General features: G+C 43.0%; 1 protein-coding gene across 1 annotated transcript in view; it reads right to left on the bottom strand.

Annotated features, from left to right (window-relative positions):
* LOC148021747 (uncharacterized) overlaps window positions 1–24,267 on the bottom strand; it is a 419,898-nt gene that overhangs the window by 164,074 nt on the left and 231,557 nt on the right. Inside the window, exons 42-44 of the mRNA XM_087697283.1 lie at window positions 23,964–24,068; window positions 23,664–23,797; window positions 11,648–11,771 (exon numbers count right to left, since the gene is read on the bottom strand). Coding sequence (XP_087553409.1) covers window positions 11,648–11,771; window positions 23,664–23,797; window positions 23,964–24,068 — 363 coding nt within the window. The remainder of the gene's footprint in view (window positions 1–11,647; window positions 11,772–23,663; window positions 23,798–23,963; window positions 24,069–24,267) is intronic.

The raw sequence follows: 24,267 nt of genomic DNA, 5'->3' as shown, positions 1-24,267 counted from the left end.
AGATCATCAATGGCTAGTTACTAAAGCGAATGCTTTATGGGGATTGCGTAAATCCCGGTCATGGTGGAGGGCGACTGTGATGGAGGGCTAGTTGAACAAGACACCCTTCAAATATAAAGTCTTTCTTTGGAGAGTGATGATTGGTGGTCTTCCGCTTGCTTCAGCTCTTTCCAAGCGACGAATCTCCAATGGCAACTGTTTCTTTTGCACCACTACTGTGGAATCCACCCGCCACCGATTTATTTCTTGCCCCATCGCTAAGAAAGTCTGGTTATTTTTGTCAGCTGTTTGGCAAGGGGTGGTTGGTTTCACCCTGTACCCCTTTGATTGGGTTTTCGGGCAGCCCAAATACCCCACTCCGGCACAGCCACATATGAAGCTCATGTATCATTTTCTTCGATATTGGGGCTGTTGGCATAATTGGACCATTCGGAATGCTTTTCTTTTTGACTCCGCCTATAATGTTCAGCGGCATATTGCGAGGCTTAAGGGCCTCTTGTATTGGCAGTTAGATCTTCTCCAGCATTCTGATTTGCTCTCTAGGGAGGACTTACGTCCCTGGCATATGGCAATTTCCTCTGCGTCTTTGCCATGACGTTGTAACTTGTAGTACTTAGACACTCTTCACATGATGGCTTAGATTGTCGTCATGTATCTTGTAATCAAGTAATCTTGTACTTTTTTCGTAATTAATACAATTACCTTTTACGAAAGAGAGAGAGAGAGAGAGAGAGAGAGAGAGAGAGAGAGAGAGAGAGAGAGAGAGGCCTGCGCCGTTTCTGCCTCCTGCGAGCTCCTGCCTCGGCCGGGCACAAGTAGTGATACACCATGGCTGGTCTGGATATGGCTTTTATAGACCAAATGGTGGCAGCTCTTGGTCCGGATTCTGATACAGAGGAGCCAGAGGATATGGTTCCTTGCACAGAGGAGATGGCCCCTGGTCCTGACTTCCAGCCTGCGGGCAAACGCACCAAGCATACTTCGGAAGAGATTATGGATCCTCAGGAACGCTCTTATGCTCAGGTTGCCTCGGATTCTGTGGATTCTCAGGACGTTGACTGGGAGCATTTGCTGGAGTTTGCCAACACTCTGCTTGGCGATTATGTTCAACATAATCATGAAGCGTTTTCTGACTCTGCAAACTGAAGATGTTCTGGACCGAAAAATGTCTTGCGCTCATTTTCAGTGTTTTATGAACGTGCTGTTATACTCTTCTTCACTGGTAAGCTCCCAGCGCTTTCCCGTATTCGCCAGTGGCTGCACAATCTGCTACAAGGAGAGTATGTTGAAGAGATTTTTGTTGGGCCCCAAGGCTTTTATGAGGTGCTGTTGGAATCTGAGCAGTATCGTGCTGATCTCCTGTTTAAACTGCCATTGTTCTTTGATCGCCGTTTGGTCCATGTTGTGCCATGGCGCCCAATGGCAGATTTTCAGCGCCTGCTTCAAAGTGAATGCCCGGTGTGGATCGAAGTGGAAAATTGTCCAACTATCTATTGGCCATTGTTAAAGGATGCCATGGCCGTGGTGGGCACTGTTCTGGTCCCCCCGAGCCTCAGAGATGTGAATTGTAACCGTTTGTGTATGTTATGGGACATTGCTAGGAAAAGGCTTGCTTGGTTACGTCTTAATTGCTCTGGCATGCATCCTTTGCACTTTCGCTTGAAATGGGGTAATTTTGCCGGGCATTGCTTTTCGTGTGAAAAATTGGGGCATTTTATGGCTGAATGCCCAGAGAAGCAACAGACTTCAGATGCTGAGCATGTTGTGCTGCCCATGGAAGATATGGTGCTTGAAGCTCCGTCGCAGGATGCAACCCAGCCACCTAAAGTTTTCGATAAAGGTAAACAACAGGTTTCGGGTTTGGATTCTCGCGGCAATGACTGGGTAGATGTACGTGCAAAAAAAGGTAAAAGGTTTGATGCTGGCATGGCGGATACTATGCCTACTGCTTCACAAGCTTCCATGCGCACTTATATGCGCAGGAAAGAAATGTTGTCTTCAGAGCACACTGCGCATGCTATGGTTTCTCCGGCTCCCCGTAATCAGCCTACTAGGAAAGTATATACGGACGGTCCAAAGGGTCACTCTGCTAAGTTGGCTTTTGATACTAGAGGTAACGTGATTACCCCATGGGATCGTCGTTATCCCCGTCCCATCCCCAAGACAGTGGATATACCATCCACCTCCAAATTTGGCCGTCAGAACTCTTTTGCCGTGTCAGCTGATTTTTTGGATGAGGGAGTCCTTGATATTCTAGCAGAAAAGGTTAAATCGAGACAAGTTGTGCCTCATACCTAATTTTCTTTTTGAATACACATGAAGATAGCCACGTGGAATGTGCGAGGCATTTGTTCTCGCCATAAGCAACATGCCATGTGGACTGTATTGCATGAGAATCAGTGGGATGTGTTGTGTGCTGTTGAGCACAAGAGTCATGGTGAAGCAGGAAAAATTGTGGATTGCCATGGCTTTCGCTTGTTTTATGCGGGGACACATGCCATGCATTATTCTGGTGTGCTTATGATTGTACATGAGAAATATCAGCCTGTTCTTCTTAAAAATGATGTATATGGCTGTTTTGTGGTGATTGAAGTTTTATTTGAAGGATAGATCTTATGGTTACTTGGCCTTTATGCTCCGAATGATCCTTTATCTCGCCGGGATCTTTGGAATACTTTGCAGTCCTCCTTGTCACTTGGCAGACGGGGGTTTTTGATGGGGGATTTTAATATGTGTGTTGATTCTTCACAGTCCACATCAGAGCATTCGGTGATGGACGCTCCGGAAAGTCGTGTGTGGAATGCGTTTGCTCTTGCCGTACTTAAGCAAGATCTCTGGTCTTGGCTACACCCTTCTTCTACAGGGTTTACTTTCCATTCTGCGCAGTATGCAACTACATGGTCGCGGTTGGACCGTATGTACATCATGCAAAATGATGATTTTCTTCCTGAGATGCTCGAAATGAAAGTGTTGCAACAATATGCCTTGTCAGACCATTTCCCTCTACAGCTTGAGATGCTTGCACAACCATTGCACCTTTTAAGCAGTTTCTGGATAGACTCTCTTTGCGTTTCAACTCGTCTTATTTGAAGCATTCAATCTTTCAAGGCTATATGCAGCAATTGATTGAGAGATTCCTATTGGACTTCTCCTCTGAGGGCAATGCTTTGTTTGAACAATTGCTCTCTAATGTGCAGCGGGTTGCTCGGCAGTATGGGATCCATCATGCCTCTCTTTGTCGGGGGTGTCGACAAGCAGCGGAGGACTTACTGGCTTTGGTTCGTTTCTTATTGGTGGACACTCTAGATGATGTATTTCTGTTGACACTGGTGATGCTTTGGCTGATCTTATTAAAGAGTTTCAGTTGAAATCCTATCAGCAGGCCAAATTGCAAAATTTGACCGAGACTTTGCAAGATAGTGCTTGTCAGACTCATAAGTTCTTTCGAGCTCTACATGCATCTCCTGCTCGAGAAAATATGACTCGCCTCCAGGATCCAGAAGGTCAAATGGTCATTGATCCTCAGACTATTGTGAACATGTGTAGGAATTATTTTCTCGAGCTTCTTGGTTCTTCTCCTTCACCTTCTGACCAAGTTACTCATGCACATTCAGTTTTCTATGATTTGGTCCACAACCAGGTTCCACATGACATGCAAACTACTTTGGAGACAGATAATGTGAGGTAGAGGTTATGGATGTTTTGCTACACCTGCCCAAGGATAAAAGTCCCGGTTGGGATGGTCTCACCAATGAATTCTTTGAGGTTTTTGCTACTCAACTGGTGAAACCATTGACGACTATGTTTCAGCAAGTTTGGGAAACGGGGTTCATATCTTTCTCATGGAAAGGTCTTATCAAACTGTTGCCTAAAGTTCCTTCGCCGTCAATGTTGAAACATTGGAGACCAATTTCTTTGATGGGTTCGATGTATAAAATCTTTTCCAAAGTGATGGCGAATTGGCTCCACAAGCATCTTTTGGCCATTGTGCATCCTCTTCAATATGGTTTCATTAAGGGCCGAAACATTTTGCATAATATCTTAAATGTGCAAATGGCTATTGACTATGCAAGGCACTCTAATCAGGAAGTGGTATTGATTCAATTAGACCTGGAAAAGGCGTTTGATTATTTAGATTGGTCTTTCATTGCAGAACTTATGTCTACTATGGGTTTTGGCACTCGGATGTCCCGATTGATCTACACCATTAGTGCTGCGGCTTCTTCAGGAGTTATGCTAAATGGCGGTGTTACCGAGCCATTTGTCCTTGCACGCTCTGTGAGACAGGGTTGCCCTTTGAGTCCTCTCTTCTTTGCCCTTGCGATTCATCCGGTTCTTTCAATGTTATCTTCTATGGCAGCTTCGACTCACTTAGCTGGATTGTCGCTTCCTTCTGGACAGCACTTCAGTAGTCAATCTTTGGCTGATGACAGTTTTATGATTTTGCGGGCGGACAAGGATAATCTTCGCAAAGCATTGGATGTGTGGACGCTCTTTGGACAGGCATCTGGTTTTCATATCAATGCTTTCAAATCAGCTATTCCCAGTTGCACGGAGCCAGATTTGCAGTCATTGGGCTGACAGGGACTGGTGGTTCCCCGTGGTTCCATTGTTAGGCATCTTGGGTACCCTTTGGGTGTTGATGTTCGGCCAAAGCAACTACTAGAGTGGATTTCACAGAAACTGACAGCAAAGTTTCTGTATTGGAAGTCGTAGGCTTGGCCCTTTCATGTTCGCCTCGAAGTGGCTCAGATAATTATGTTGCCAATGCTCACATATTTCTTGCCTTTTCTGCCTTGGACTGCTACTACTTTGAATGCTCTTACTCGGTACATTCGTTTCATGTTATGGAAGAAGGACTCCTTGCATGCAAGCATTTCATGGATTTCTTGGTCGCATGCATGTACCCCTAAACGCATGAGTGGTGGGGCTATTTTGGATGCCGAAACTCATATGCTGGCTCTTCGTTGGTCTCTTTTCGTGCCATGTGCTTGGATCATCACCCGTGGGTCGTTATAGCCCGTTATTTTCTTGAGGATCACGGGCTTGTGCATGGTAATACCCAAATTTGGAGCTCCTGGTGGCATGTTCTTAATGCAGACTCTCGGTTTTCTAGTCCTTCCTCATCCCTGGTTGCTCCTTTGGTATGCTCCTGGAAATTGGTCCTTGAGAAGGCTCGGTGGCATCCAGCGGAGGACCGCTTACATGCAAACTCTTTTCGACTGGAATTATTGGCAGCCTCGCGATTACTTTCCTGGGAAGGCAAACATGAGCTCAGACCAAAATTTAACCACATGGCACGTTTGGGCTTGACTTCAGTTGCGGATGCCACCCTTGCCAGTCGCAATGTGTTGATATCATTTCGTACAGCTAGGAGGCTTTTCAGAATCCCTCGTGGATACCGTGATTTATGGGAATAGCTTTTGCTAGTGCTCCAGAGCAGACAACCGTTTCCTGCCCTTGCTTTGGATCATCCTTAGCAAGATTGGGACCTTGCAGGTTGCTTGAATTTGGAAAAAGCCTCAGCTAACTAGGTGTATAATCTTCTGATTAAAGATCATCAATGGCTGGTTACTAAAGCTAATACTGTATGGGGATTACATAAATCTCAGTCATGGTGGAAGGCAAATGTGATGGAGGGCTGGTTGAACAAGACACCTTTCAAATGCAAGGTCTTTCTTTGGAGGGTCATGATTGGTGGTCTTCCTCTTGCTTCCGCCCTTTCCAAGCGTCGCATCTCTAACAGAAACTGTTTCTTTTGCACCACCAGTGTGGAATCGGCCCATCACCGATTTATTTCTTGCCCTCTCGCGAAGAATATCTGGTCACTCTTGTCAGCGGTTTGACGAGCAGTGGTTGGTTTCTCCCTAAGCTCTTTTGATTGGGTTTTTATACGGCCCAAATACCCCACACCGGCACAGTCGCATATGAAGATCTTGTTTCACTTTCTTAGATATTGGGGCTGCTGGCACAATTGGACCACTCGGAATGCCTTTCTTTTTGATTCAGCCTCTAATGTTCCGGGATATATTGCGAGGCTTAGAGGTCTCCTACATTGGCAGTTAGATCTCATTTGGCACTCTGATTTATTCCCTCGGGAGGACTTACTTCCCTGGCATATGGCAATTTTCTCTGCGTCTTTGCCATGACTTTTGTAACTCAATGGCTTAGAGCCATCGTGTATCTTGTAATCATGTAAACTTGTACATTTTTTTCGTAATTAATACAATTACCTTTTACCAAAAAAAAAAGGAATTTTAGCATGGTACCCATATTCTCAAATAACCCCTTCCAAAATAAACTAGTCATCTGAGGATGACTTTGGCATACCATGATACTTAAAGATGTGTTGCAAAAACAATCATGCCATATGATTAGCCTTTATTTTCTTCCTTACCAGAATGAAATGGGATTGTTTGCTAAACTTGTAAATGATAGTCCATATCCTATCATTCTCTATACGTGCCCTAGGAAGCTTAAAAATAAAATCCATTGCAATGCTCTGCCAAGGCCTAACTAAAATAGGCAAGGGTTGCAATAAACCCATAATCTTTTGCCTATCATGATTTATCTTTTGATATATGATGCATGTCTTGACAAACTGTTCTATATCATACCCCAAAGCTGACCACTAAAAGAAATGCTCCATTGCCTTAAACGTGGCATCAATATCCCTGTCCTTCATACGAAGGAGCATGACTTTCAGTGATAACTCTGGGCCTTAACTGCTTTGTGACACATAGTTGTCCATGCATCATTAGAAATCCATCTTTTAGTACAAAGTGTTCATGCCTTTGACCATTGCAAAGCTGATTATAAACATTAGCTAAGTTTGAATCAACAACATATTACTTTTTCATGGCATTCAACTCAGTGTGATAAACCATACCGACAGTTGAAATTTATGGCTTGTGTGATAGTGCATCAGGCACAACATTCTTTTTACCATCAGTATGTGCAATCTGAAAATGAAACATAGAGAGAAAATTGTCCGATCTTACATGTTTCTCTGACAACTTTATTTATGTCAGAAAGTACCTGAAAGTTTGATGGTTTTTCTGCACTATTAAATCAGTCCCTAACAAATAGTGTTTCTAAGTAGACAGTGTATGAATTATAGCCAAGAGCTCTTTCTCATAGATCTGCAAATTCTTTTCTACACCATAGAGAATTTGGCTCTTATAAGCTACAGCTCGACCATCTTGCATAAGAGTAACCCCAATGTTGTTACCATATGTATTATAGTCTACTACGAATAACTTCATTAGATTGGGCAATACAAGAACAGAATCTAAAGTCATATTTTCCTTCAACTTTTCACATGCTAGAATTTTCACTGCTATCTATCTAAATAGCATATCCTTCTTCTACAAAGCATACACTAGAGATGCAATTTCAGCAAACCAACATACATACTTCTTGTAATAAGAACATAAACCCAAGAAGTTGTAGATCCATGCACATTTCTCAAAGGTGGCTATGATCACATTGCCTCAACCAAGGATTTACTTTTCTTGTCATTGATAACGAGTCTCTACTCACTAGTTCATTGAACACAATGTCCAAGTGTCTTCTATGCTTTGCTTCATCCTTTGAATAGACAATGATGTCATCAAAGAAAGTGCCCACAAATCCTGTATGTTGCCTGAAGATGTGATCCATCATTCGATTTAAAGTCGCAAGAGCATTTATAAAGTCCAAAAGGCATAACAAGAAACTTATGCAACCCAAAAGATGTCCTGAACGATATCTTAGATATATCTTCCAGTCTAATGCGTATCTAATGATACCCACTTTTCAAATCTATACAGTTGAATATGGCTGCTCCCTGCAGTCTATCTATAACATCATCGATCCGAGGAATCGAAAAGCGGTTCTTTATCGTGATCTTGTTTAGAGCACGATAATCAATGCACATATGCCATGAACCATCCTTTATCTATACCAGAAGCATTGAAGAACAAAAACGAGATAAGCTAGGTTGAATCAATCCTTTTTATATCAACTCATTCATCTAACTTATGATCTTCTCCTATTGGATTGCACTGACTTTGTAGGGTGGCTTATTAGGTGGGCTATTTCCAAGGATAAGATCTATGCCATGATGTTTTGGCCTTTTAGACGATAGTTGCTTTGGAAATGACTGAGAGAAGCAACTAGCATACATTTTTAGAAATGATATGCGATTCTTTTCTAACTTAGACATGTTCCTAACATCTCACTATCATATTTATCCTTAGTAAAAACCAAGTACGTTGGAAGACGATTTCTCATTAGTTTAGAAATGATAGCTACATATATAACAGGGACACATTTACCTAACTTTACATCAAGTGTGAGTGCCTTTCCTTTATGCTAAATAGTGATCTTTTTTGCATGAGAATCAATCACTGCATACACACGGTGACACCATGGCATACCAAGCAATATATCACAACTGTCAAGTGGAGCAATGAAGAGCTCTTCATTGTCCACATATCTCTACATATAAAACTGAAGCTTTTCAATGAGTGGTGTGACAAGCTCTGCTAGTCTTTACATGCCATTCCAACTTTCCCTATGGGTTCCATCTCACCCTCTTTGATGCCTAGATCGATTGCCATGTCAACAGAGATGAAGTTGGCACGTGCACCATTATCAAAGAAAATCAATGCATGCTAATCCCTAATTTTGCCCCACGTTGTGCATAACTTAGTAGCATTATCATTGGATTGATCACTAACAACATCGGGCACCGATCCCATGGATGTTTTGGGCTTCTTTCCTTTAGAATCTCCCTGATTTCTCGATTTTCCAACTTGCTGCCTATTGGGACAATCCCTTGCAATGTGACCCTTTTGTTCACAAATAAAACATTTATTTATAGCCATCAATTCCCTATATTGTGCCAATGTTTCCAAGTCCTTTCTTTGCTGTTTTGGCCTATTTTCAGGCTGATTTTTCGGGCCTTCACTTTTTTCAGCCCTAAACAACTTATTTAGCTTCTTCTTACTATCTAGAAAGCTCGATTTCTTCCCACGCAACAAAGCATGGGCTATAGCAGTAGTCTTTATGAGCTGAGACATGCTAGACACGGTGGATTTAATGCCAAAATCCTTGATTTCTTTGCGTATCATCACTACTTGAGTCCATCTCATTGTATGAAGATATATTGCTATATTTATCAACTGAGAGCAAAAATCAGCACAAGCACAAAGCTTTGGCTTGTAATCAAGTGCCTTGGGCCCACCAAATCAAGAGATTGAGTAGTATTCGAGCAATGGAACCATGAAACCAACCTTTCTTCTTGGAAAGGATGATAATTCCTTGATTAAGCACTTAATTACAGCAATAAAAAAATGAAGATAACTTAACATGCACAAATTACCTTAATAATATCAAACATTGGATATCCTATTGGTCCCAAAACTGACGGCCCTTTTAGTACTTCTTTGGATTGCTAATGGAATGAGTACAAGCTCAGATTTGCAATCTCATTTGCTCTTCCAAAAGCCTCTTTGCTGTAGCAACAATCGGCAATCAGTTCAAGCCAATTGTCCCTTGATTTTTCACCCAAGACTTGTAGAAGTGGAACCTCTAACTGTCCAAATACTACCCCAAATTATAATAAATGGGTTGGCATTTGAATTCCTTGATAATTACACAAATGTCAGGTGCTGAATTCAGTATACAATGCCTTCATTGATTGGCTCAGGTCCCTAGGTGGCTATCAAACCCTACTTTCTACAGAAATTTAGGGTGTATAGCAGAGATCTGCTCAAAATGGCTGAAAAATATTGAGATCTCTTGAGAATGGGTTGGAAAAGGTAAAAGAAAGCCAAGATGAGAGAGAAATCAGATTCTGTTCACAAAAAACCCTAAATTTCGCATGCTGCTCACTCTAGCTTGCATTGAATGCAGTTACCTATTGCCAGACACCTCCAAAATGCTGTCATTTGATCAACAATGCTATTGCTAGCTTCTGGAAGCTGACTTCTTGCTGTCCTCTACCTGGTGAGGTTCTCAAATGGCTGCCTTCCATAGCAAATTGTTGTTCTTTAATTAAAAAAGGGACCAACAACTCTCTCTCTTTCTATCTTCCCCAAGCTGTAAACTAACTAAATGGCTGAGACCCAAGCCCCAAAAACGTTTTCTCAGTTTGCATGGGCATTTTTTCCGAGTGGTAGCCTTCTAAACCCATTTTTCAGCATTATCTAAACATTTAAATAATTTTCAGAACTAAATAATCCTAAAAGTTAATTTCATTCCTTCTGACCCTGGCTAGGCCATTTGTAACCTGGAGTGGTCCCCAATCTCTATTGATCCTTAGCTTGGAATTAATTAATTAATTAACGTTAGTCCCTAATGTCACCGCTGACACTTCTTGGCCAAACCACTACCCTAGGGTCCAATCTGATACTAATTGACCAATAAAACCCAATTGGTATAACTTATTACAACTTTTACCTTTGACACCCACTACATCCTCAAGGTTCTTGGCCTATTACTATGGAATACCATGTGCATCACATGTGCCTAAACAACCTTGCACATTTGTTTAATACTTAATCAAATGTTATCAGCAAGATTAAAGCACCTCAAAATTTCACGTCCTCATGACAGGTTACCTCTGCATAATTCTTGGTATGATTTTATTAATTGGAAAAATTATTTGACCTTGACCAGATATGTAAAGAGTCTACAGATGAGCAATAAAATCATCAAATATGACTTGCACTTGCTAGGTCAACTATAACTCGTGATATCATATCAATGTGGTTCCAACTTCCAATGCCTATCTATCTCATTTGAACCTCTTGTTATTTGAGTGAAGATTCTGTTTTCATTATAGGTATTTGGATACCTTTAGAGACGAATGGCCCATAAATGTACTCTTGGAATGTTCAGATCGCACAGCATGCAAGGTCTTAAGACAAACTGACACTTTGGAGTGTGTGCAAAAAATTTGAAACAGTCTTTAACAAACTCTTCTCAAACAATAGCCCAATAAAAAGTTTTGCAGGTATGCAGGACTTTGAGAACATGCATCTGAAATTCTTACCTTAGTCAATCCTCCTGAAAAGCACAATGAGAAGGTTCCGATTGCACAGCATGAAAGGTCTTTGTGCAACCCAGGCACTTGGTGTGTGGTGTTTAGAGTTTTGACATGTACAATGCAAGGTTAGTACTGTACTGCATCTCGCTAATCAGGCAATCATGAACATAGCTTGGCTTGTAACATCTGAAAGAGAATTACTTTTGAGACTGAGCATAGCGTGTTCAGCACGTGCTTTTAGTCCTAGTTTAGAGAAGCTCTCGACTGAGGTGGTTGTTAATAGAAATTTTCTATATTGGGGGAAAAATGCAAATATATCTGAGCTGCTATTGTTATGATGAGATTGGTGATTCTATTATGTTTCCAATACAAAGACAAAGCTGAAAGTTTTACTGCATAATTTTTAGAAATAATAGGTAAGTCACCTTTAAAACATCAATGCACAGGGCAAGTGCCATCCAGACAACTTGTACTCTTCTTCCTATCTTTGAGCCCATTATGTTGTGTCGCAATATTTTGTATAAACCAAAAGTTTCTTCTCATTTAAGAACCAGTGCAACTCTTTATGCTGACATGGAAATAAGGTCAGAAATTTTTCGCAGTTACAATTACCTTTAGGAGCTCTGTAACTTCATTGGTAGATTGGATTAGCTTTGGCTGCAGTAATGCTAGGTCCTCTTGCATTGTGTTTACTTCCTTTGATGAATTCTCAAGTTTAAGCAGGCCAGTCTCATACCTAATTGTACAGACAACAGTTCATATTTTTGTGTAGTCTCATAAAATTAATACCACCACATTGAGTAATACAACTTTCTTAAGATTCAAGAGAGAGTTCCCATGCCACACACCGAAAATAATTGGTAAAAGCACTGTAAGGTACAAGAATTTCCTTGTGACATGTTATCACTTGATGCATTTAGGTGTGCTACAGGGATTCACCTCATGCAGATGTTGCATGAATAAGTCAATGATTGTTTTTTCTTCCCCTAGGAAACGAAAATTCTATTAATAACACCTGAAAGAAACCCCTGAGGTAAGTACAAAGTACAACGCACTCTCTGAAAAGTAACTAAGTACATCAAGAATACAATGGTTGTGTGAACAACCAGTTTGGTTGGCTAAAATGCCAGACCATCTGAGGAGTGGTATGAAAGGTGTCAGAATCCTAAATCTGCAGGAAGGCCGTTCTTTTCTTTCTCATCCTTTGAGAGCTCCCCTGCCTCCTCTGCCATCTCCCTAGGAGAGTGTGGACTATCTCTGTCCACATCTTCAATAAAGACTCCCCAGTAGATACATCCTGAAGATCAATGACCTGGCTACATCTAGCATCCATATGTACCAAGCTATGATGCTGGAAATCAGCTCCCATCTATGACAATGTCCGTGAGTCCATTGCGTCTGCGAGTAGTCTCTGGGGTAGGGATCCTGAACTCAAATGCTGTCCAGATGAGAAAGGAAGTGCTCCCCTGAATGCTGAATGTTTGTTTGTTACCCAAGCTACATCCCTGCTTGTCACCATTATGGACTCCGCTGTGATACGGAGTACTATCCTGAGAGCTCTCCTCCAAATCTTTTGGGCTCTAGGGTAGTCCCATAGGGAATGTATCTGTCTCCTTTGGCTCACTACATCATGTGGATGCCATTGGGTCCTTGCCAGATCCAAGCCAAGTGCCACTACTAAACTTCTTTGTGCTACAAGCAATAAAAAGAGAGATATTTTCCTCAGCCTAAAGCTGTCATGTGGCAGCCTCCAAAAATCACATAGAAACTCATCTCAGATTCCCTCTTGGTGCCAATGAGGGGTGGATGCTGGCTGTGCTTTGATCTTGCTCGTCTATATCCTCCTCCCTAACCTAGTGGTGTAGCCAGAAAAGGGTATGTTGCATGGTCTGTCAAGTGAAGGGTCCCTCCACACCCACTCTCCTGGATCCCATTGTAGTCTATGTAGAGGCCTCCTCTAATATGCCTAGTATCTCCATCCATCTACAAGACAAGTGGTTGGGTCAAGGTCTATGTGCCACTTCCTCTCAAAGTGTATCACTACTCTAAGCCTATGCTTGGAGCAACCATCGAGTGCTATATGATCAAGATCTTCTCATTGGAGGTAGTCATTCTCCTCAAGTGTGAAAGTGAATGTTCTATCTTCGCTAGATGCAATGAGTGCTACAAGGATGTCCCTCTAGAGAAGAAACCAATCCAAGTTTGGGAGGTAGTTATATCTATCTACCAATATGGTGCAACCCCCTCTGTCATGGCCTCAATCATAGATTTGGCTCCCCTAAGACATGTAGTCTCTACCCTTGAGTCTCGTATGGCAACTCTTGAAATGTAAACCAATATCCCACTGATGTAGTGACCTATGTAGAGAATCTCTCCCATGACAAATATGCCTGTAGTCCAATAGTGTGGCATGAGTTGGATCTCAAATAATGATTGAAGAGAAGAGGAAGCCTCCTATTCTCTTGGATGGTAGTTAGGGAGAGTTGATAAAGCCATAAGGATATAGATCTCCATGCTCCAATAATGGTAGATTTTGATGTTGACACTTTGGCTAAGGACTTTCATGAGCTGGTGGAAGGGGGTGAGATAAGCGAACATTGCAAGTTGATGCTTGATGCTCTAGTTTTGAGTGTTCCAAAGATGCCTTAGTAGGGTATACGCGTTCCTCATTGTAATTGGGATGTTTTTTAGGCCGTGGAGAACAAACAACATGCTTTGGCAAGTTCTTCTTTGTATATAAGGATTATACCGTGTTTTTTAGTGGACAGGTTCCACATAAATTTAGAGTTATGTTGGCTGTTTGATCTTCCTTGAAACCATCCTTGGTTTCTGAGGATACTTGTGGCAGATTTCTAATGTTGGAAATCATATACGAGGGTGAGATTTTGTGGTTGGTGGGTGTGATGTTCCTTCTATTGCTCAGGAACGCCCTCAGCTTTGGGATGACTTGCATTGCCTTTCCATGGCTCATCAAGGTTTTATTACGGGCGATTTTAATATATGCATGCAACTTCACCTCACTTGGTCATGAATGGATCATGGTCTTGAGTGTCAGGCTTGGGATGCACTGGCAGCTACGTCTTTGAAACAAGACATGTGGTCATGGATGCATCCTTCACAGTTTGAATATACTTATTGCTCACTTCAGCATCTGGATACTTGGGCCAGACTTGATAGGATATACATTTGTCAAAGCGATTCTTTTCTTCCAACAATGATTGATATGTGGGTGAAGCGACAACATGTCTTGTTAGATCTCTATCCTTTGGTTTCGAAATTGACTCATAGGCAAGTTCATGCTGTTAAGGCTCCGCTTACTTGTTTGCGTTTGTGTTTTAATCAATCTTTTTTGCTACAAAATCAATTTTTGGAGTGTATCCAATAAATGATTGCTTCTTTTAGCTCAAGGGTTCTATTTGGGGGTATGGAAGCATGGGATGTTTTTAGGGATAATACACATGCGTTGTCCCAACAGTATGGTATTCACCATTGTTCTTCTTTTCTAGCTGAATTGTAGTATTCACAAACTTTGTTGGCTTGCTAGTTGTCTTTGTATCGGTTAGGGAATACTATTGATCACTTGGTTACATGCATTGAATGGTTGAAATGTAGAGTTGAATCTCTTTAAGAGGAAGAATATGCTAAATACAAATTGCTGGCCCAAGTTGAAGCTTTGCATGATAATAATTGTCAATCTCATCAGTTCGTTGCTCATTTACACCACAAGATAAGGAAAAATATTGTGTGTTTGTTGGATGAGCAAGGTGATATGGTTACTGACCCTATCTCCATCATTCAAATGTGAATTGACTATTATAAATCTTTGTTAGGTCCATAGGAGATTCTTTTTTATGTTGTTCTCTTTGCTTGTCGATACATTTGTGACTTTGTTAGTAATCAGGTTAAGCCTGAATGGGTTGGTTTGATGGAGGTTGATATCTCAGAGGCTGAAGTGGAGGATGTGCTGTCCCATTTACCATGTAGGAAAAATCCTGTCTGGGATGGGCTTCCTAATGAGCTGTTTTCAACCAATGTTGAGCAGCTTAAGGACCCATTAACTCGCTTGTATTAGCAAGTCTCAAATTCTGGTTTGATGCCTTCAGATTGGAAGATTGCAGTGATTCAGTTGTTGCTCAAGGTTCCTTCTCCGACTTCCTTGAAACAATGGAGACCCATTTCTATTGTGGGTTCTTTGTATAAAATCTTTTCTAAAATCATTGCCAATAGATTGGAGAAAGAATTTCCGCACTTGGTTCATCCATGTCAATATAATTTCATTAAGGGACGGAATATCATGCATAATATTTTGAATGTTCAATTGGGGATTGATTATGCCGAAGCCTCTGGCTAGCAAGTTATTATGCTTAAGCTTGAACTTGAAAATAAATTTGATCATGTCAATTGGTTTTTCTTATGGTAGCTAATGTCTACCATGGGCTTTGTTCCTCGCTTGACTTCTCTTGTTGATACCATTAGTTAGGGTATTGTGTCATGTATTGTACTTAATGGGGGGATCCCTGATGAAATTGCCTTGTCTCGTTTTTTTCGGCAAGGTTGGCCTCCTTTGCTATTTTCCTTAGTCACTCATCGAATGCTCTCTTTGTTGGATAAGTCAATTGATCAAGGTGAGATTGTTGGTTTGTCTCTTTCCAATGGTGCCCAACTTTTGGATCAATCTTTGGTTGATGATTCCTTTATGTTTCTTAAGGCTGATTGGACTAATGTGAATCAGACAATGGTTACATTGAATCTCTTTGCTTTAGCTTCGAGGCTTCATATCAATTCTCGAAAATCTACACTAATTTCTTGTACGGAGAGTGGTTACCTGACACTTGGGTTATCCTATTGGTGTGGATGTAGCTTCTCACGCCTTGCTTGATTGGATGTCATCCCATATACATCATCGAATTATGTATTGGAAATCTTAAGGCTAGCCTCTTCATGTGAGACCTAAAGTTGCTCAATGTGTCATGATCAATATGGTCTCATTTTTTCTGCCCTTTCTTCCTTGGACTAAGAAGTCTCTTTTGAAAGTGGTTCAACCTATCTGCTTCATGATGAAAAAAAAAGGGAATTGTTTGGGCTAGGTGTGGAGGATGGGAATAGTAGCTTTATTGGATGTTAATTTCCATATGGTTGCTTTGAGATTGGTACTTTTGCAAGCTTTATGTGTGCAAAGTCATCCCTGGACAGATATTGCAAAAATTTTCATTGGAAAGTCTGGTATCTTGCATGGTTGCATGGTTATTCAAGTTTCTTAGTGGCATGTGCTGAATTCCACGAGGCCTATTAAGGTCTTGCAATCTTTTCTCCATTCTCATCTGATTGCATCCTAGCAATAGATTTTGCGTTTCGTAGTTTGGCACCCTTCTGATCTTCGTAAGGAGGAGAATTTGCTGCAAGAAGAAGTGTTGGCTACCCCCAGGTTGTTGGATTGGCTTGAAAAAGAATCGCAATACGATAAGTTTAATCGGATGGCTCACTTGTGATTGTAGACAATCCATGATGGTGTCATTCTTGGGCAGCCCCATCTTTATTCTTTCCGGCACATTTGTTAGTACTTTTGGGTGCCTCGCAGCTATCATGACATTTGGTTGTCCTTACAGGAGCAGCTTCTGAGGTACTATCCATTGCCTGCTTTATAGCCCTCATCTCCTTGGTGGGATTGGATGTTTGTGCTACCTCATAATTTTGAGAACATGTCAGCTAATTAGATCTATCATTAGATGGTCGAGGTCAAGAGATGGGTCATTGGAAAGGTTAATAAAATATGACATATTTGGGACAACAAAAAGAAGTGGCAAGAAAGATTTCTCTAACTCTGGAAGTCTAAGACTCGTTATCAGGGTAAAGTTTTTCTATGGAGATTCCTTATTGGGGGTCTTCCAACTAGGGATGTGTTGTGTGCTCGCAAGATCTCTCGTGGTCGCTGTGTATTTTGCACTACATGTGATGAGACATTGTATCATCTCTTCATCTCTTGCCATGTTGCTCAACAGATTTGGAGTTTTGTTTCCCGTGTGTGGTTCTCAATGACTCAGCAATAGATATTACCTGATTCATGGATTATGGGAAGGATGCCTTCTATGTCCACCTTGCAATCAGATCATTCTTGCCTTTTCCATTTCCTTAGTTGGACAACTTTGTGGCATATTTGGCATACTAGGAATGCTTTCATTTTTTATTCTGCCTCAACTATCCATGGTCATGTGGCTCGTGCTTGTGGTTTATTGTTATGGAAGATCCCCTCTATGGTTTTAGCTGATTTGGTTCTTCCTGACATTGTTGCTTCTTGGCTGGATATTGTTCGCTCCACTTTGGCTGTCCTTTCTGTGTGATATTTGTGTGTTATGGTCTTAGAGGCCTTTCGGCTTGATTTGTGTTTGCTCTATTTTTCTTTGCTGACTTGATGGTCTAATGCAAATATTGTCATTTAATTCAACTATCTTCATGAAGAGAGAGAGAGAGAGAGAGAGAGAGAGAGAGAGAGAGAGAGAGAGAAACGATGGCGCGCTACGGGAGCTTCTCGTCGGACCTATGCAGGGGTCGTCCGGCACCTGTCGCGAGCTGACGTTGCGAGCTGCCGTTGACTCTTCACCTTCGTCGTCGTCTGCTTGCCTATGTGTCCCGTCGCCATGACGTCTATTCGACTGCGCGCCCCGTTGCCTGCGTGCCCCATCGCCTGAGCGCCCCGTTGCCTGTGCGTCCCGTCGCCTGTGCGCCCCGTCGCCCACGCGCCAGGTTGCCCCGTCGCCATGTAGCCAGGTAGCCTAGCCCTGCCCCTGCCCTCGCCTAACCTATGCACCCTAACAGTGCGCATCGTCGCTTGCCCGCCTGTTCCGCCCCTGTTCGCCTGTGCCTGGCTGATCCTGCTCGCTTGACGACCGCCCACCTGAGCCGCTTGTGCTCGTTTCCTCTACGTCAGTGTGGCTGTGGCCCCGTCGACGCCTGAAGACTGAACGCCTTTCATTTGTAGAAACAGGAGGGTGTGACGACCTGCCCTAATTCGGGAAGGGGGCTCCGCTTGCTTCGGAACAGTCCGTCCGCTTCTGTACCGGCGCCCAGTTGCGGCCTGTGTGTCTCTGCCCCCCGCGATTTTTTCACTTGGCCTCTGTCCGACATACGTGTTGATACAATATGGCTGGCCTGGATCTGGCTTTCATAGACCAAACGGTGGCAGCTCTTGGTCCGGATTCTGACAACGAGGAACCAGAGGACATGGTTCCATGCACAGAGGAGATGCCCCCTGCTCCTGACCTCCAGCCAGCAGGCAAACGCACCAAGCATACTTCGGCAGGGATAATGGATCATCAGGATTGTTCCTATGCGCAGGTTGCTTCTGATTCTGTGGACTCCCAGGAGGTTGATTGGGAGCACCTGTTGGAGTTTGCTAACACTTTGCTGGGCGATTATGTTCAACATAATCAGGAAGTCTTTTCGGACTCTGTAACGGAAGATGTTCTGGAAGCCACTGTGGATCCGAAACATGTTTTGCGTTCCTTTTCAGTGTTCTATGAATGTGCTGTGATACTTTTTTTCACTGGTAGGATCCCGCTGCTTTTCCGTATTCGCCAGTGGTTGCACAGTCTGCTACAAGAGGAATGTGTTGAAGAGATTTTTGTTGGTCCCCGAGGTTTTTTTGAGGTGCTGTTGAAATCAGAGACACATTGTGCTGCTCTTCTATCTAAAGTGCCATTGTTCATTGATCGCCGTCTGGTCCATGTGGTGCCGTGGCGCCCCATGGCAGATTTTCAGCGTCTGCTGCAACGTGAATGCCCTGTGTGGGTTGAAGTGGAAAACTGTCCAGCTGTTTATTGGCCACTGCTAAAAGACGCCATGGCTGCTGTGGGCACGTACCTGGTCCCCCCAAGCCTAAGGGCCATGAATGGCAACCGCCTGTGTATGTTATGGGACATTGCTCAAAAAAGGCCTACTTGGTTACGCATTAACTGCTATGGCATGCATCCTTTACATTGTCGTTTGAAATGGGGCAACTTTGCAGAACATTGCTTTTCATGTGGACAATTGGGGCATTTTATGGCTGAATGCCCCGACAAGCACCACACTTCAGATGTCGAGCATGTTGGGCAGCCCATGGAAGATATGATGTGTGATGCGCCATCGCAAGATGCCACACAGCCACCTAAAGTTTTGAATAAAGGTAAACAACAGGTCTCGGGTTTGGATTCTGATGCCAATGATTGGGTAGATGTACGTGCAAAAAAAGGCAACAAGCATGCTGTTGGCATGATGGATACTGTGCCTGCTGTCTCACCAGATTCCATGCGTACGTATATGCGCAGGAGAGAAATGATGTCTTCAGAACACTCTGCTCCTGCTATGGTTTCCTCTGCTCCCCGTCAACAGACAGCTAGGAGAGTGTCTTCAGATGGTCCTAAGGGCCCACCCGCTAAGTTGGCTTTTGATACTCGAGGTAATGTCATTACCCCATGGGATCGTCGCTATACCCGCTCCATCCCCAAGTCAGCGGATATGCCATCCACTTCCAAATCTGGTCGTCAGAACTCTTTTGCCGTGTTAGCTGATTTCTTGGATGAGGGTGTACTAGACATTCTCACCGAAAAGGTCTCATCGATGCAAGCTGTGCCTCGTACTTGATCCTTTTTTACATCCACATGAAGATAGCTACATGGAATGTGCGAGGAATTTGTTCTCGCCACAAGCAACATTCTATGTGGACAATATTGCATGAGAATCAGTGGGATGTCTTGTGTGTTGTTGAACACAAGAGTCATAGTGAAGCGGGTAAAGTTGTGGATTGCCATGGTTTTCGTTTGTTTTATGCAGGGATACATGCTTGGTAGTATTCTGGTGTGCTTATGATTGTACATGGAAAATATCAGCCGGTTCTTATCAAGAATGATGTACATGGCCGCTTTGTGGTGATTGAAATTTTATTTGAAGGAGAGATCTTATGGTTACTTGGCCTCTATGCTCCGAATGATCCTCTCTCTCGTCGGGAGCTTTGGCATACCTTGCAGAGTTCCTTGTCCCTTGGCAGACGGGGTTTTTTGATAGGGGATTTTAATGTGTGTGTTGATTCTTTACAGTCCACATCAGAACATTCAATCATGGATGCGTCGGAAAGACGTACGTGGCAGCAGTTGGATTTTGCAGTTCTTAAGCAAGATCTCTGGTCTTGGCTGTATCCTTCTTCTACAGGGTTTACCTTCCATTCTGCCCAGTATGCCACAACATGGTCGCGGTTAGACCGCATTTACATCATGCAGGATGATGATTTCCTTCCTGAGATGCTCGAAATGAAAGTGTTACAACAATATGCATTGTCGGATCATTTCCCTCTGCAGCTTGAGCTCCTTGCACAACCAATTGCTCCTTTCAAGCAATTTCTGGATAGACTTCCGTTGCGTTTCAACTCATCTTATTTGAAGCATGCAATCTTCCAGGGCTATATGCAGCAATTGATTGATTGGTTCTTATTGGATTTCTCATCCCAAGGCACTGCTTCCTTTCAACGATTGCTCTCCAATGTGCAGCGGGTTGCTCGCCAATATGGGATCCATCATGCCTCTCTTTGTCGGCGGCGCCGACAAGCAGCTCAGGAACTGCTGGCTTTGGTTCGTTCTTTGCTGGTGGACACTCCCGATGACGCATTTCTGCTATCACTAGCAACGCGTCTGGCTGATCTTATTAAAGAGTTTCAATTGAAATCCTATCAGCAGGTCAAATTGCAACAGCTGACGGACACTCTGCAAGACAGTGCTTGTCAGACTCATAAGTTTTTTCGAGCTCTCCATGCCTCTCCTGCTCGAGAGAATATGACGAGGCTCCAGGATGAAGAAGGTCAAATGGTTCTTGATCCGCAGACGATTGTGAATATGTGTAGAAATTATTTCCTAGACCTTCTTGGTTCTACTTCTCCGCCTTCAGGCCAAATTACTCATGCCCGTTCAGTTTTTTATGATCGGGTCCGCAATCAGGTTCCTTAGGACATGCAATCTACTCTGGAGGCAGATATTTGTGAGTCGGAGGTCATGGATGTTCTGCTACACTTGCCTAAGGATAAAAGTCCTGGCTGGGATGGTCTTACCAATGAGTTCTTTGAGTTTTTTGCCACCCAGCTCACGAAACCTTTGACGGCTTTGTTTCAGCAGGTATGGGAAATGGGGATTATGCCTTCCTCTTGGAAAGACGGTCTTATTAAATTGCTTCCAAAAGTTCCTTCGCCATCCATGTTGAAACAGTGGCGCCCAATTTCTTTGATGGGTTCTATGTATAAAATCTTTTCAAAAGTTATGGCGAATCGCCTCCATAAGCATCTTCCTGCCATTGTGCATCCTCTCCAATATGGTTTCATTAAGGGCAGAAACATTTTGCACAATGTCTTAAATGCGCAACTGGAATTGATTATGCAAGGCATTCAAAGCAGGAGGTCGTACTAGTTCAATTGGACCTGGAAAAAGCTTTTGATTATCTGGACTGGTCTTTCATTGCCGAACTTATGTCTGCTATGGGCTTTGGTGCCCGGATGTCTCGTTTGATCTATACTATTAGTGTTGCAGCATCTTCGCGGGTCATGTTGAATGGAGGAGTTACCAACCCAATTGTCCTTGCCCGCTCTGTCAGACAGGGGTACCCTTTGAGTCCTCTCTTCTTTGCCCTTGCAACTCATCCGATTCTTTCGATGCTATCTCATATGGCAGCTTCTACTCAGTTGGATGGATTGTTGCTTCCCTCTGGACAGCACTTCATTGGTCAATCCTTGGCTGATGACAGTTTTATGATCCTGCGTGCGGACAAAGATAATCTTCATAAAGCGTTAGATGTTTGGGCTCTTTTTGGTCAGGCTTCTGGTCTGCGCATTAATGCCTTGAAATCGGCCATTCTCAGCTGCACGGAGTCGGATTTACAGTCACTGGACTGGCAGGGCATGGTTGTCCCTCGTGGCTCCATTGCCAAGCATCTTGGGTACCCTTTGGGGGTTGATGTTTCCCCAAAGCAGCTATTACAGTGGATTTCACAGAAACTGGCGGGCTAAGTTTCTGTATTGGAAGTCTCAAGCCTGGCCCTTCCATGTTCGCCTCAAAGTAGCCCAGACAATAATGTTGCCAATGCTTACATATTTCTTACCATTGCTACCCTGGACTACTACGACGCTGAATGATCTTACGAAGTCTATTCGGTTCATGTTATGGAAGAAGGATTCCTTGCATGCGGGTATTTCCTGGATTTCTTGGTCGCATGCATGCACCCCAAAACGCATGGGTGGAGGGGCTGTTTTGGATGCCCACACTCATATGCTGGCACTCCGCTGGTCTCTTTTTCGCGCCATGTGCTCGGATTGTCATCCTTGGGTCGTCATAGCCCGTTACTTTCTTGAGGATCACGGGCTTCTGCATGGTAATACCCACATCCGCAGTTCGTGGTGGCATGTTCTTAATGCAGATTCTTGATTCTCCAGTTCTTCCTCATCTCTGCTTGCCCATTTGGTGTGTTCTTGGAAACTGGTCCTCTGGAAGTCTCAGTGGCATCCAGCGGAGGATCGTTCAGCCACTAATTCGTTTCAATTGGAACTGTTGGCAGTCTCACGGTTAATTTCGTGGGACGGTAAACATGAGCTTCGACCACAATTCAACCGTATGGCACGTTTGGGCTTAACTTCGGTCGCGGATGCTACTCTTGCCAGTCGCAATGTGTTCATGTTGTTTCGTACAGCCAGGAGGATTTTCAGGATCCCTCGTGGATACAGGTTTTTATGGGAACAGCTTTTGAGGGTGCTTCAGAGCAGACAACCCTTTCCTGCCCTTGCTACGGATCGTCCCTGGCAGGATTTGGACTTTGCAGGTCGGATGAATTTAGAAAAGGCTTCAGCTAACCAAGTGTATCATCTTCTGATTAAAGATCATCAATGGCTGGTTACTAAAGCTAATATTCTATGGGGATTGCATAAATCCTCGTCATGGTGGAGGGTAACTGTGATGGAGGGCTGGTTAAATAAGACACCATTCAAATATAAGGTCTTTCTTTGGAGGGTGATGATTGGTGGTCTTCCGCTTGCTTCAGCTCTTTCAAAGCGCCGAATCTCCAATGGCAACTGTTTCTTTTGCACCACCACTGTGGAATCCGCCCGTCATCGTTTTATTTCTTGCCCCCTTGCTCAGAAAATCTGGTCATTCTTGTCAGCCGTCTGGCGAGCGGTGGTTGGTTTCTCGCTTCGCCCGTTTGATTGGGTTTTCGCGCAGCCCAAATATCCCACACCGACACAGCCACATATGAAGATCTTGTTTCACTTTCTTTGATATTGGGGCTGTTGGCACAACTGGACCATTCGGAATGCTTTCCTTTTTGATTTTGCTTATAATGTTCAGCGGCATATTGCTAGGCTTAAAGCTTTCTTGTATTGGCAGACAGATCTTCTCCGGCACTCTGACATCCTCTCTCGTGAGGACTTACGCCCCTGGGACATGGCAATTTCCTCCGCGTCTTTGCCATGATTTTGTAACTATTTGGCCCTCTGGTTCTTGTAAACAGTCAGTTTGTACACATGATAGGGTAGAGCCATCCTGTATCTTGTAATCATGGAAACTTTTTGTAATTAATACAATTACCTTTTACGAAAAAAAAAAAAAGAGAGAGAGAGAGAGACCTTTGCTTTTGACTCAAAATCTCTAGTTGTTTCTTTTCAAGTAGAGCCTTGAATGATGAAATAAGTTCTAGGAAACTTGTAGGGGTGACATAGCAATACCGACGCATTGTGTTGAAGTATTGTACTGCAAGTTCCTGTGTGAAAACCAAAAGGAACAAAGAAGCATGAATATCACACTTACCATGTAGATGCAGAGCATGCCATTTTGTTTGTGTAGTTCAATGGAATGAAAAGGAAAATAGATATAGAAGGTAAATAACTCATCACTCAGGGTTTGAAGTCATCTCAAATAAATCTTGCCTGTATAGAACTATGAAAATCAACAGTGACATCTACAATGCTTGGAATATGCTGTCTATCAACATTGACATCAGCTAAAAAGCGCGATGCCACAGATCTCAAAGCCTGAAAAAGAAGACAGTACAACATTTAATCTTACAATATTGTCTTTTCGGTTATCCATATCATTTGCCATCAGAAAGATCCAACTTGGAGTAGCAATTTTTTTGTAGAAGTAAAACTGAACCAGAAACGTTGTGTTCTTAATTACACCAAACATGCACTCTTGAGGACTGCTATGTAGTAACGTACCCTAGGTAAACAT

This window comes from Lygodium microphyllum, chromosome 17, assembly GCF_053477565.2.
Source record: "Lygodium microphyllum isolate KBCC chromosome 17, Lygodium_microphyllum_v1.1.10, whole genome shotgun sequence".
In the NCBI taxonomy this organism is placed as follows: domain Eukaryota; kingdom Viridiplantae; phylum Streptophyta; class Polypodiopsida; order Schizaeales; family Lygodiaceae; genus Lygodium; species Lygodium microphyllum.
This window is presented reverse-complemented; position numbering and strand designations above follow the sequence as displayed.